At 40.4% G+C, this 14,879-nt stretch overlaps 1 protein-coding gene across 1 annotated transcript in view; it reads left to right on the top strand.

Moving 5' to 3' along the window:
- LOC125242317 (rootletin) overlaps window positions 1–14,879 on the top strand; it is a 108,984-nt gene that overhangs the window by 66,554 nt on the left and 27,551 nt on the right. Inside the window, exons 2-16 of the mRNA XM_048151090.1 lie at window positions 4,116–4,211; window positions 4,392–4,577; window positions 5,031–5,242; window positions 5,612–5,777; window positions 6,129–6,335; window positions 6,798–6,968; window positions 7,406–7,542; window positions 8,478–8,598; window positions 9,337–9,442; window positions 9,867–9,997; window positions 10,545–10,696; window positions 11,642–11,787; window positions 12,976–13,106; window positions 13,857–14,053; window positions 14,696–14,861. Coding sequence (XP_048007047.1) covers window positions 4,116–4,211; window positions 4,392–4,577; window positions 5,031–5,242; window positions 5,612–5,777; window positions 6,129–6,335; window positions 6,798–6,968; window positions 7,406–7,542; window positions 8,478–8,598; window positions 9,337–9,442; window positions 9,867–9,997; window positions 10,545–10,696; window positions 11,642–11,787; window positions 12,976–13,106; window positions 13,857–14,053; window positions 14,696–14,861 — 2,325 coding nt within the window. The remainder of the gene's footprint in view (window positions 1–4,115; window positions 4,212–4,391; window positions 4,578–5,030; window positions 5,243–5,611; window positions 5,778–6,128; window positions 6,336–6,797; window positions 6,969–7,405; window positions 7,543–8,477; window positions 8,599–9,336; window positions 9,443–9,866; window positions 9,998–10,544; window positions 10,697–11,641; window positions 11,788–12,975; window positions 13,107–13,856; window positions 14,054–14,695; window positions 14,862–14,879) is intronic.

Genomic DNA, 14,879 nt, shown 5'->3' with positions numbered 1-14,879 from the left:
TGGACAACACTAAACAAGTGAGTTAGCAAAATAAACTGTAGCAAATTAACTGCTTTTCATGTAATCATTCTATACGATTAAATAAAGGTAGATGCTGAACTATTTATTTGCATAAATTTCGTAGATAAAAAATAACTCATACCTTTTTTGGAACCGGAACTATGATGTCGATTGTACAATTTTCACAATAATAATGTGTTGATGGAAAATAGAAAATAAATAATCATATTTTTATACTGATTTACGAAAGGTACGTTAAAGGCAATTGGACAAAATGTTTTTTTTTTTTAATTTCTATTGCACTACTAATTAAGAGAATATACGTGGTGTTTCTGAAGTCGTCTGCAATAATTTACGGAAGTTGTTTTTTCCCGATTTCGGAAGTAAAAACCGAGTGTGGCATGTGACACGAGCATCAGCGCCTGAATGTGATGTGTTTGCTAGTAGATGGATGGTTGTACGTGATGAATGTCTGAGGTTCAGCGAGATGATGGATGTTCGTCCTTCTTCTGTGCCTTATTAGTGTTTATTGTATGTCAACTTTTTCCCGTTATGTATATATAGGGATCATATATGTATTTTCACAGTGCGGGATACCCCCATTTGCCAGAATTTCATTTGCCATAATTTTATTTGCCACCATATTCAATAATCATAATATTGTTTCTCATAACATCTTATGCCATAATCATTGTTTACTATATTAATCAAGTGCCAGAAACTTTGTTTCCCATAAAGTCAGTTTCCATAATGTCATTTGTCAGAATCATCGAAATCAGTAATTACCACATTCCATACCATCATTTGTCATCCAAATTAGCGACCAGAAAAGTCAATTTCCATAATGTGATTTGGCAGAATCATCAATATGAATCATAAATTCGTAATTATCACAGAGACGACACTACTAGAAGCACTAGAGAATGAAACTGCTATCAGAAAGTAGGTTAAGTTAGGTTAGAACTGTGACCCCTGGAAAATAAAACTGCTATCAGAAAGTAGGTTAGGTTAGGTTAGAACTGTGACCCCTGGAAAATGAAACTGCTTGAAAAGTAGGTTAGGTTAGGTTAGAACTGTGACCCCTGGAAAATGAAACTGCTATCAGAAAGTAGGTTAGGTTAGGTTAGAACTGTGACCCCCTGGAAAATAAAACTGCTATCAGAAAGTAGGTTAGGTTAGGTTAGGTTAGAACTGTGACCCCTGGAAAATGAAACTGCTATCAGAAAGTAGGTTAGGTTAGGTTAGAACTGTGACCCCCTGGAAAATGAAACTGCTTGAAAAGTAGGTTAGGTTAGGTTAGAACTATGACCCCCTGGAAAATTAAACTGCTATCAGAAAGTAGGTTAGGTTAGAACTGTGACCCCCTGGAAAATGAAAATGCTTGAAAAGTAGGTTAGGTTAGGTTAGAACTGTGACCCCCTGGAAAATGAAACTGCTATCAGAAAGGTTAGGTAATAATATGGGCAGCAATTAATATGGCAATAATTTCTTATGGCGTTTGAATATTATATTAAACCATATTATTGCACTTAATAATATGGCTAACAAATAGTATGGCATTGTATGATTATGGAAGGTAATGTTCGGATAAACAACCAGTATGTCATACAATTTTTATGGTAAACAAATCATTCGGGCAAATGAAATTCAGGCAAGTTAGATTCGGGCATATGAATATTATGTTAAATGACTGTCGGGCAAACAATAGACAACCGTAATGATGTGTTAATTATTATGAATAAAAATAAAAATAAATAAATAAATAAATAAAATATATTTTAAACATAGGTACATATAGATTGTACTCTGAAAACGATTAATCAATTGTGTTTAATAACTTTTAAAAATTATGAGATATGATTATATTTTCATACAAATTAAATATTACCATCAAATGGTTCACTGTCATCAGTTTAATTTGCTTCTCATGTCACGCTATTACATAACAAAATTCGCAGTAGGTACCTACATACTAGTAGTACAGCTATGTTAAAATAAGCTTTACATTAGATATGCCAAAACTTGAAATACTACTTATTCATAAAACTAGCTGAACTCCTGAACGAATGTTGGTCAGTACAAGCTATAGCTTAATTTGTTGTCTCGTATTAAAGGCCACAGCCTGTAAACATATTCTCCTGTTTCAACGGGATGTTATAAGTTTGAAGTGTTTGTCTGTCTGTCTGTCTGTTTGTTGGTCTGTCTGTGTGTGTGTGTGTCTGTCTGTGGCATCGTAGCTCCCGAACGAATGAACCAATTTACATCTAGTTTTTTTTAGTCTGGAAGCTGAGTTAGTCGGAAGTGTTTTTAGCCATGTTTCATGAAAATCGGTCTACTATGCCGCGGTCGGGGGTTTTTTCAAAATTTTAATTTTATAATATATTAAATATATATTAACCTAGCCTAACCAGGGTATGGTTTTTATGCCGCGGTCGGGGGTTTTTTCAAAATTTTAATTTTATAATATATTATTATATAATATATTAAATATATATTAACCTAGCCTAACCAGGTTATGGTTTAAAGGTGTCGGAATTCAATCAAATCTAAGTACCTACTTAATAGACAAGTCGTGTATAAATATGCAGTCAGATAAATTCTTTGTTAATTGAGGTAAATATTTAGTTCCATCTTTAATTAGCGTATCTGGTTATTACCTGTCTTATTACCTATGCCGTTAGGTACAGTTGTATTGACCTCCATTAGCATATCGTGTCGAGCAAGGTTAAGACAATTGCATTCACCCAGTCTATAGTATTTTGCTGGGTAATTGACCTGTTACGTAAATGACGTTGTTTACGAAGTCAAAAGCCGCCTAACGTGCCCTCATTTCACTTGTTTACAATCAGAGAACTAAGTTGATTCTAATTTGTTCTAATGATACTCTTAATTCGAGATAAATCAATCACATTAATTTATGTGGTGTATATTGAGTTATTTGGGTTGATGAGTGTATTTCCAAACCCCTTCAAGCTATCATGTCTGGCTAGCTAGAGCTCGCCATTAGCTCTTGAGTTTGACAATGACATAGCCCCGATCTCGTTACGCCATTGACCACCTGATTAAGTCCTGATTACTTTCTATTGGATTGGCGTCAAAATATATATTACTAGCTTTTTTCCGGGGCTTCGCTCGCATTATAAAGAGACAAAAAGTAGCCTATGTCACTCTCCATCCTTTCAACTATCTCCACCTAAAAATCACGTCAATTTGTCACTCCGTTTTGCCGTGAAAGACGTAGGTACAAACAGACACACACTTTCCCATTTAAAATATTAGTATGGATTTACATTAAAGGCCGTCGTCACGTATCACCCGGTATAGGTACAGTACCATAGCTTAACTGTAGTTACCTACTGAAAAGAATGATGTAAAGTTGGTAAGGTACAGCGGGGCAAATCTTGACTGGGAGCAAAATTTAACTAGTCCATTTATTTCATGTTTTACAATGTTTGCATTATTAAATAAGAGTGTCCACCGGTTATTTATGGAAGGCGCGTTCAGTGGATACATGTAGAACTCAACATCATAGTGTATTAATGGAAAAAATGGATTAGTTACTTTTGTCCCCCAGTCGAGATTTGCCCCGCTGTACCTTACCTACAATTTTTCAAGTCAAAGCAGGTGAATTTGACGAACTTCATACGTAACTAAGTTATTTATAACAGGCGTCATATTGCAATCGTACCTAACAAGTAGGTACCGTCTCTGCGTGTTAAAGTAGTGATTTATTCCGTGTTGAAGAGAGACAGGTTTATTCACCTTATGCCGGTATGAAGTATGGGGTTTACCAACGTGTAACTGCAGTGGGCGGGCAGTAATTAGATGCCTGGCCCGATAGCCGCGGCGACCGCCTTACGAACCCCTGCTTACTACCGGGATACCGCATTTACAGACCAAGGCTCCATCATAACGCCATGAAAAACGTTCGCTGAAAACATTTCTTACCTTAAAATGTCTTACGAGTTTAAATCGCGGCATTTGTTTTTTGAAATAAAACACAAAAGGAAGATAAAAAAGAAAGTGACGTTTTTGGTAGTAAAACGCCTTTTAGTTTGGAATAAAGGTAGGATTAGACACGCGATGGTAATGAAGGTTGTGTTGTTTCTTTTCAGTTGCCAGCTAGGGAAGGTTTGACTACGCCGCGGAGCGCTCGTGCTCCTGTGGCGAGGAGGACTGGGACGCTTCCACATCAGCGATTGAAAAGGGAGGTGAGAAATAAAATGTTTTCTGAGATATTTTATTAATGAGGCAGTTAAAATAATCTGGTTCGGGTATGTATGAAGCATGCCTATGATATTCATTGCTTTCACATTGCTTTCATAAATTTCGTAAGAATACTTACAATGGTTGCTATTATTTTACCGCAGGCGTTATTATGTTTTGTTTAGAAATCGCTGGAGAGTCCACCGGAGATGGATTCCCCAGGCGGCAGCGTGAGCAGTGACTTACGGCGGCAGAATGACGAGCTTCGCGCTCGTTTGGCCGGTGAAGCGGCTGATCATAGGCGCAGGCTTGATGCATACCGCCGCGCGCAGCAAGGGCAGGCAGCGTTGGTGTCGAGACTCCAAGCAAAGGTATTATATTTAATAAAGAATTGCTGAATCAAAAGTTTGTAAGAAATCTTAATACCCGAAAATGATTATTAAAATCTTATTTCCATTTTTTTTGTTTGAGTTTTTAATATTTCCTAATGTTATGTTTATTTCCGAACATATCCTCTTGACAGTTATAATGTCAATGTCACATTGACAGTGGCAATGGCAATAGTGACAGAGCTAAGATTGTTTTGATTCTAAAAACGTGAATTATTTAGAGAATTTCCTTTATATCATTATGAGGTACTTTGTGATTATTCATTTAACAACTGTGCTTAATAATTTACATCACACTGATGCTAAAATCAAGTACTTAAGTGTTGAATTTACTGAACTATTTCATGTTTACTGTACCGTCTATCTGTGCCGTTGCTTTTTGGTCCTAATGGTTAATTTGGACACCGACGACAATATTTTCTATATTATTTACAGGTGCTGCAATACAAGCAGCGCTGCTCAGAGCTGGAGCAGCAAATGCAGGAGACGACGCCGCGGAGCGACAGCTACCGCGCGAAGCCTGCGTCGGCCATCGCTCTGCCGTCGCCGGCCGCTCTGCCGTCCGCCTCCAGCGTAGACACTCGTCGGGACGAACGCATCGCTGATCTGGAAACGGCGTTGAGGCGTTTGGACGAAGAGAAACGCAAGTAAGTTTGTAGGGGATTCCAGTGAGAAGGCGTGAGCAGCAGATTCAGGAGATTCGCTGAGACAGCTACCGTGCGAAGTCTGCGTCGGCTATCAACCCCAATGGAAAGAGCTAGAGGAAGCCTTTGCCAACACAACTTAACTACACTATTTCATCTAAATAAAGAACCAAAAAAATACCCACAACAAACAACACCCAACAATAGAGGGATAAACTTATTAAAAACTGATGATTAATATTGTCCGATGAATTTCATAATTTAAATTTCCATATTTTTTAAATGACTTGATATCCTATGCATGAGATGTACCTGTTACTTGTTTTAAAAAATTACAAATTATCAGTACACAATTAAGCTTCACATGTTTAGGTGCGAGAAGTTGGTGAATCAGAACAACCTGCTCCGCGAGCAACTGGAGGAGTCCCACCAGCTGAATGAGGCGCTGACCAATGACTTGCAGAAGCTCACCAACGACTGGGAGGCACTCCGAGACGAGATGACTGTCAAGGAGGATGAGTGGAAGGATGAGGAACAGGTTAGTCTAACAGCTGGTGAGCCAGAACAACCTGCTCCGCAACCAGCTGAAGAAGTCGCTGACCAATGACTTGCAGACGCTCACCAATGACTAGGAGGCGCTCTGAGACGAGATGACTGTTTACATACTTATTACATACACAGGGCGGCCTTAGCCTTTTGGGTGACAAATTTTGAGAAGGCCCCATGCTAGGACTTTGTTAGGCCCCCACAAGCGCGAAACCAAGGCCTGTTGCCCCGTTCGCCAGCCAAACAGGCAACAATTATGTGCGCCTCACAAATGTTATGAGCGATTTCGCAAGTTGTTATTGGTACTTATAGCATTATAAAACACCCTGTTAACCCATTTCAGGCTTTCAACGACTACTACACCAGCGAGCACAACCGCCTGCTGAGCCTCTGGCGCGAGGTGGTCTCTGTGAAGCGATTCTTCTCCGAATTGCAATCAACTACGGAACGCGATCTGTATCGAGTGAAGAACGACTTCGAATCGGCCACGCGCGAGCTTGTGGGCACGCTCAGTGGATACGCTATTAATGCGTATGCACAGGGAGTGAGGGTAAATATCTCTTTCTAATTATCTGTTTCGCATATCAAGCTGCCCAGGACCAGACTGAATGGAGTGTTATGATGAGCCATTCACCCCAGCAGTAGGTAACATGATCTTTTGAAGTTTCGAGATGAGGAAAGAAATGATCGGCCTGCGTGGAGAGCACTGCAACGTACAGCGACTTATGGTGGTCACGACCCTCAGTCATGAGGTTTCGACGAAGAAGAGAAGATAACATGATTAAAAAGAGAAGATGAAGTAGTAATAGATGTAGTAGTTGAAGTAGTAGTGTTCAGGATCCTGGCAGGGCCGCCATGAAATATGAGAGTTGGCTGAACACTGAAATGATTTTTAGTGTAGAATTAGGGTTTTTCTTACTAAATAACTTTGATCTTTTCATGTTTTAATAATTAAAGGTATTTTATTTTTTCTGTTCATGTGACATGTAATACAATTACATTTTCTGTATAGCCTCAAACAGATCACCACTCTACGCCAGGTGTGACGTCCACTCCGAACATAACCGTGGAGACTTTGCGAATAGACCTCCGCGAAATGACGTCACAGCGTGACGCGGCGCAGGCCGAGCTGCGTGAGCGAGACGCCCGCATACAACGTCTGCTGGGAGAGCTGCAGGGATTGGTGAGTGACAAGGATAGCTATAGGTTGGACAAGACCTACGCGAAGTAACGTCACAGTGCGACTTTGCGCATGCCAGATACCGGATCACACAGATGCAGTCCAGGGGTTTTGGTGTTCGTTGGTACAGTCAACCAAATGAAAACTTAGGCCACTCTACAACCATGTCAAAATGACAAGCAGTAAGAGATTTCTTATAATCTAATTTTTATAAATTAGATTATAAGAAATCTAGATTATAAGAAAATTGAACGTTATCGTCACTGTGACATAATTCTACAGTGGTTTCAATTGGTTGATTGTACAAATCAGTTTCTGGGGCCTGGAGGCTGATTCCCAAGGGTGATATCTCGCACATGCCCTTAGATCTTGCTACATAGGCATACATACAGCACGATACCTATTGGAGTGATGGAATTCATATGTGGGTCTATTCACAGGAGGAACGTTACGAAGTCGCGGAAGCAATGTGCTCGGAGTCGAACGCCATGCGGTCCGCGCTAGAAGAAGTGGCTCGAGCTCTCATACAAGACTCCGAGGCTGACGTCCCGTCACAGCATCTGCATATGGCCGACAGGTACCTATGTTGACTTAACTATAGGAAGTTTATGGGAAGTAGTGGAAGCGATGTGCTTGCTCTGAGGTGAACGCCATGTGGTCCGCGCTGGTAGAAGTGGCCCGAGCGCTGATTCAGGACTTTGAGGCTGATGTACCGTCGCAACATCGGCATATGGTATCGGTATTTTTTACGACCGGTCTGGCGTAGTCGGTAGTGACCCTGCCTGCAAAGCCGCGGTCCCGGGTTCGAATCCCGGTAAGGGCATTTATTTGTGTAATGAGCACGGATATTTGTTCCTGAGTCATGGATGTTTTCTATGTAGATAAGTATTTGTATATTATATATATCGTTGTCTGAGTACCCACAACTCAAGCCTTCATGGGCTTACCGTGGGACTCAGTCAATTTATGTAATAATGTCTTTATAATATTTATATATTTATTTTTTAATATTTATATGGCAGACAGGTATCTATCTAAATATCGATGATTCCTGATCCTGGCAGGATCGCCATGTAATAACAAGATAGTGTTATTACGGATGAGGATGGACAGCGTCACGGGATGAGATGTATTCAAATGATACAAGTACAAGTAGTAGGTAAAGCGTAAAGTAATGAATCCATTTATTGTATAAAGGTATGCCTATATATACATGGTTGTCGCTGACCAAGCAATATGCATTACACTCCTTTTTGCTGTGTATTTAACACAGCAAAAGAGAGTATACAAGTTTCTAATGGGTTGGCAACGCGCATGTGACACTCCTTGAGTTGCAGGCGGCCATAGGTTACGGTGATCGCTTTCCATTGTTTGCCACCGACGTAGTATACAAAAATGGTTAAGTATTGCCGGTCATTATAAACTGAGTTGAGAGTGAATTGAAATAAAGGAAAATGTATAAATATAATTTATTTTAAATAGTTATTTTAAACCCAATATTTATAATTACAGTAGCAGGTCTCCTCGTCGCGGCGTATCGCAAGCAGCCAACGCGACAGCCTTCGCGGAGAGCACCATATCTGCCGTGCAGGCCGCACTGCACAAGTACCAGATACAGATACACGAACTGCAGGTATACACTAGAGATGCACCGAATATTCGGTTACTATTCGGTATCCGGCCTATTCGGCCCTTATTTTAATATTCGGCCGGATACCGAATAGGGACGTACTATCCGGCCGGATACCGGATGTGCTATTTTTGATGAACGATTTTGGGGTAAACAAATTAAATGTAAAAAAACAGTTACGGTTATCTAATATCATACTTATAATCATAGCCCTTTATTATTAAAAAAATAAAACATTTAAACAAAAACGGACTCCGCGCGAAGTTCACTAAACAAGTCAAAACTTGCACGCCGCGCCCGCTCCCTGCTTAAATTGTACGTATTGTAGGTAAAATTCTGCTGTTCGAATATTCGGTATCCGGCCAAACAACTATTCGTTGCATCTCTAGTATACACCATACTTTATAAACTAGGTTACCATTGGGCTGTGCTATTGATATTGTAGAAGTAGGTCCCGAGCCGATATATAGTAAAAATTCGTGGCACTTTATCAGAGGGCCCTGTCTGCTACAACCACAAGGCGCGCTTGGTTGCCGATACTTGCATCATACATTACAAGGTGTCTTGCTGTGCGACTAAGGGCCAGTTGCATCAACCACATTTGACAGACACATCATCGTCACGCAACAGACGTCTATGGAACTTCCCATACGATACAATTTTACGATTGATTTAACGGTGACATACGGTTCGGTGCAACCGGCCCTAAGAAAATATAATGACACGACATGTTCTTCTCAGGTTAAACTCCAAAACACTCGGGAGCAGTTGTCGACGAGTCGCAAGCACTGCGAGGCCGCTGACTCCAATATACTGACGCTGGAGAACAAAGTGCAGGATCTGCAAGGTATTGTAAAAAATATTAAAAAAAAAACAATGAGACAAGAAAAACAGTACAACTACAAAACTGCTTGTGCTACTAACCTGCTTAGATTACACATTAAATCGAACATATTAAAGGATTTTATATTTTATTTACATATTTGAGTGTGTTTAGTAAAACTTCCCACTTTGTCGGTTACCATTAAGGCGAGATTTACTTGTATCAATATATGAATAAACTGACAAAGCGGCTTTATAGCAATCGACAAAGTGGGACGTTTTCCCGTGCGCACTCACATATATAGTTAATAGATAACAAAACATAGGAGTCTGTCTAATACCTCATTCATCTCTCCATTCGCTCAAACAAGTTTCATACTAGCAATCAATTTGTCAGAAATTGTCTCGAGTTCGTTTTACCATATGATTAATTGATAATATTTCGGCAGCTAAACTGGATCAGTCGAACGCGGACCTCAACCAGCTGGTACAAGACAAAGACTCGCTACAAAAGTCTGTGGAGTCGCTGCGCATAGACAAGAACAACCTCGAAAGGAACCGCGTCGAGATTAACGCTATGGTACTTTTTTTTTGTAAACAGTATTAATAATTAACACTTTAGCAACCAAGAACCCGCGGTTAACTTTGCTTAGATGTCAGACAACCCGCTAGGTGGGTTCTCGCCATACAAGCGGGCGGTAATTGATAACGACCGCTTTCTGACGTCGTGTGCCATTTTTTTTGTCTGGTAAGGACAATACGAGTAAGTGTGTCATAAGGAAAACTGTGTCTGGCCTTCACATTTGACCTTTTTACTCATAGTCAGAGGTGTTTTTGCGAGTTCATACTTATGCTACTTGCTAGTCACGATTAGGACGAAATGTGAAGGCCAGACACACTTCCCCTTATCACACACTTACCCGTATTGACCTTAGTAAATGTGTTAATGATCCCATCCCAACGTTATGTCGGCATTTTGGTCGCATCTCAATGGCTAAGTTTGAGGCGATTAAAAGTCCCATAATATCATGTAAAAACCCACAAATTCCTGACGAGTCAGTGGTTCATGTCGTCTTGTGTCAGGGGTTACATAATTTTTACTCAAAATATTTTGTTTAATTGTAAAGGTGGAGTCATTGACATCAGACTACGAGAAGCTTCAAAAGATCAACGCACGTTTAGAGAAGACGATCGAAGCGCTCGAGACAGACAAGCGGAATCTCAACTCGGAAGTGGACCATCTACATCGCGAGTCTACCAACCGGGAGTCTATACTAAGGTTAGACGAAATATTTGTTTGTTTTGGGGTAATCCTCATTGAATACTACCCGCCGGGTATTTTGACTACTGATGTGCCAACGGCAAGTTTCCAAACTTCTGAAATTTTCACATAGGAAAACTTCGGAAACTTTTCATACTTTTTATGGATGGAAACTTTCCATTTCATAAATTTAAATTCCTTTTATTTTTCTCGAAAGTTTCGTGAATTTAAGATTTTTTTGGAAAGTTTCCGCAACTTGCACATCATTAATTTTGACAGTATGCCCGATTCAGCTGGGCGTGTTCCAGCCGCCGAAGGTCTAAAGCCCTCCACCTTGTTCAGTGTAATGTTTTCGGAAACTCAACGCTGTCGGTATACACTTTGTTTCCGGCTTTGTTTCCTGCCTTCTCACGCACGAGTCTATAATTATTTGATGTATGGAGTCTCGTAAGAACGCAATAAGCAATTATCAGGTTAGCCGACCCAGCCGAATTGACAATCGTTTATGCTCAGAAGCGTATCATAAGTTGTAGTTATCGCTCTATCGTTACGCTTCCTTCTTGGTGCGACAGAGACAGTTGCATTTCATTTTTTTATTGTTTCTTGGGCTACACTTGCAGTTTACGCTGTTTATGTTTAAATAACTCATGACAAAGAGGATCAAGTATTATAGAGTTACTGTCAAAGTAAAATATGTAATCACAGTGCATAGACTGCCATATCTCGACACAGGCTTAAAACTTTTAAACCTCAGTTTTGACAATTTGGCCCATATTCTTAGCTGTGTTATGTGTTATAATGTCAAATATTAGTATTAGCGCCATCTAGCCGAGCAGCCCCAAAGGTGTAACGCCATCTAGCCCACCGTACCTATTTCTCTGGTTCTGATGTACGTTTTTTTCTTAGACTGTAGCTGTCTATGCGGAGTTACATATGTCTTTGCTTATGATAATGATTTTACAGAGCTGAAGAGGAGCGCTCATCTCGTCTTCGTTCAGAGCTGGTGACCGTTCGCGAGGAGCTGAACAAGACTTCGCTGGCGCGCGATTTACTAGAGCAGCAGAAGATAGAGGCAGACTCCATTATGTCGCAAATGGAGAAACACAGAAGTATGAAACCTAACCTCAACTATTACGGCCCAGCCACGACATTGGTCTAAGCGCGACAGCGGTGAGCGGCAGCCATACGTGCGAATGAAGAGTCCCATCGCTGTGTCTCGCTCCAATGTATGGCCGCCGCTCACCGCGGTCGCGCTTAGACCAATGTCGTGGCTGAGCCGTTATATTAGGTCAAAAGGGGTCGTTTATCTAAGTGACGTTCGGAACTGGTGAGTGGTGACCTTCCGGAAGGAACTCAACAAGACCTCGCTAGCGCGCGACCTGTTGCAGCAAAATAGAGGCAGACTCCATCATGTCACAGATGGACAAAACATAGGAGTGAGGAAAATATCCTCAAAGATTGTATAAGGTCGAAAGGGGGCGGTTTTTAGGTGACTTTCCGACCTGGTAATCGTCCATGCCAAAATGGCGCGTGACTTGTTGTAGAAACATAGAAGTAAGAACGAAAAAACTTAAAGTATTGGTTGCTGCAATCACAGTTGACGGACTGATCAACGTCATTTCGCAGTGAACTATGAAACTTCCCGTACCCCATACAATATTTTTTTACGGTTATTATAGTCCCGTGTATTATTGTCCCAGATTTGTAAGTTCACATTTTTGACACATTTGTTTTGAAGTATGTTGCGATGTGGCTAAGACGTATCGTTTGCCAAATCTAACGATTAATTTCGAATTGGTTGAATCGATTAGACCCTATGTACAAGGAGGTGCTTAAACAAATATACGATTTCTATCAACTTACTAAAATGTCATTTGAATCGAAATGACGGACTCTGACACAGCACTAGTTTAAAAATAAAAATGAATAATAAATGACATAATAAGTAAATCCGGCGTGATAAATTAATATCGTAAAATACTCACTAACGAAGATCCGCAAAAATGTAACATGTGTTAGACTATGTTTAAAGTAAGCGAAATATTGCTTTTAAGTACTTGATTTTTTTAAATATTATTACAGGATTTTATTTAAAATTTCATTAGGTTGCGCGAGTTTACGTTTTGTGGACGCTGTCATGTGTCAAAAAGAGGTTCTTACAAATCTGGGACAATATTATATATCTGTAGCCAATCGTGTGCTTTGTGTAACTGCAGCTACTAACTGAAACTACTCGTAAATGATGATTCTTTTTTACACTAGCATTGAAATGACTATAATTGAATGATTGATTTCAGATGACTTGGAAATAGAGCTTGAGAGAACACTATTAGAGAGAGGTGACCTGCAAGATCTGGTAGAAAAGTTGCAAGCGGCTATCAGAAACCTTGAAACCGATAAGAAGAAACTACAAGAAGAAGTTAAACATGTACGTTAAATCTCAAACTATCCTAATTTTTATTGTAGTTTCTCATTTCAAACCAAAAATTTTCAGTTTTGTTTCGTTTCATCTGATCTGGCTTTAATTTACGTGACTTGGAATTTCATTGTCATACTAAAAACGAGCAAATTATTTCACGTGAGTATCTGCAGGGGCGGCTCACTCCGCGATTCTATCGCCGCGCTACAAGTACATGCAAGCGGCCGCGAGTTCGCGGCATATTCAGTGGTGACGACCTTCGAGTGGCGCAATAGAATTCAATGTCAGCTGCTAGCGTGCGGGCTGTTTGTTAATGTAGGCAAAAACTTAGAATGGCGACATTTTGGGAGCATCAAAGAAGTGAGCCTTCTGTACTTGTACTATTATAAATTCTGTGGTATCTGTGAAAGAAAAGACAAAGTCTGTAATATTTTTGTAACACACAATACATGTTTATAAATAAAATAAATAAATAAATAATAAATAAATAAATAAATATTATAGGACATTCTTACACAGATTGACTGAGGCCCACGGTAAGCTCAAGAAGGCTTGTGTTGTGGGTACTCAAACAACGATGTATATAATATATACATACTTATATACATAGAAAACATCCACGACTCAAATATAAATGTTTATAAATGTTTTATATGTGTTTTTGCACATACAAATTACCACTTAATTTAAATAACGGATTTGTGTGAACCCAACATGACCATCATGCAGAGTTTAATCTTGTCCTTATATTTTACGCAGCTGGAAGACGAAAAGTCTTCCCTATCCAATCAGTCATCTGAACAACTAGGCGACCTGAACTCACTACGCAAAGAACTTCTTGCGGCCGAGCAGACTCGCATGGAACTTGAAGCTGACAAGTCTTCCTTGCATGAGAAGATTAAGTTCTTGGACCAGGATAGAGAGAAGGTTGAGCTGGAACTGCGTCAAGTGGTCAGGTAAGTCACCTTATTGAATTGGTCCTTGGAAAAACTGGGTGACCTGAACCACATCTCGGACACTGGCGATCAAATACATATATGAAAGAGGCGCGTTCTTAGCACACATTCTAAGCTCGTGTAGGTGAAGGCGTATCATGCTTGTATGAGTGAGATATGACAGGTCGACTGTTCGCGTTTTTGACAGGCGGTAACTGTGAGGTAACCGACACCGCTCTCGTGGGCGGCACTTTTAGCGGGGAACGGGAGTGGCCATAGTACTCTTTATTATACTGTTCCTGAACTCACTGCGTATAGAGCTTCTTGTGGCCGAGCAGACGCGTATGGAACTCGAAACGGATAAGCCATCCTTGCACGAGACGATCAAGTTCTTGGACTAGGACAGGGAGAAGGTGGAACTGGAACTGCGGCAGGTGGTCAGGCAAGAATTCCATACTTACTCGTACATTGAAATCACATCCTGCTGAGGCGCTGTGCGCGTAAGCTCTAAAAGGAACTTGCATCCAGTGCTGGTAGAAGCGAAGTGCCAATCGTTTCCACAACTTTATTTTTTCAATTCAGGCTATACGGTGACTATTAATCTAGTATACTTAACGAATTGTCTGATATTGTGTATCTCATATAAACCTTTTCCCAACACAGAGAACGCGGCGAGCTTAGCTCACAGCTGACAGCCATGGTGCGCAAGAAGGATTCTCTCAACGAGGAAATCATGCGGCTGCAACAGCGTCTCGAACAAGCCAGCGAGACTGTCGGGCGACTCAATCGTACTCTGGAGGACCACGTTAAGGATGCAGAGGAGAAACAGGTGATAAAGCGAACTTGT

Source organism: Leguminivora glycinivorella, chromosome 2 (genome assembly GCF_023078275.1).
Source record: "Leguminivora glycinivorella isolate SPB_JAAS2020 chromosome 2, LegGlyc_1.1, whole genome shotgun sequence".
Classification (NCBI taxonomy): domain Eukaryota; kingdom Metazoa; phylum Arthropoda; class Insecta; order Lepidoptera; family Tortricidae; genus Leguminivora; species Leguminivora glycinivorella.
This window is presented reverse-complemented; position numbering and strand designations above follow the sequence as displayed.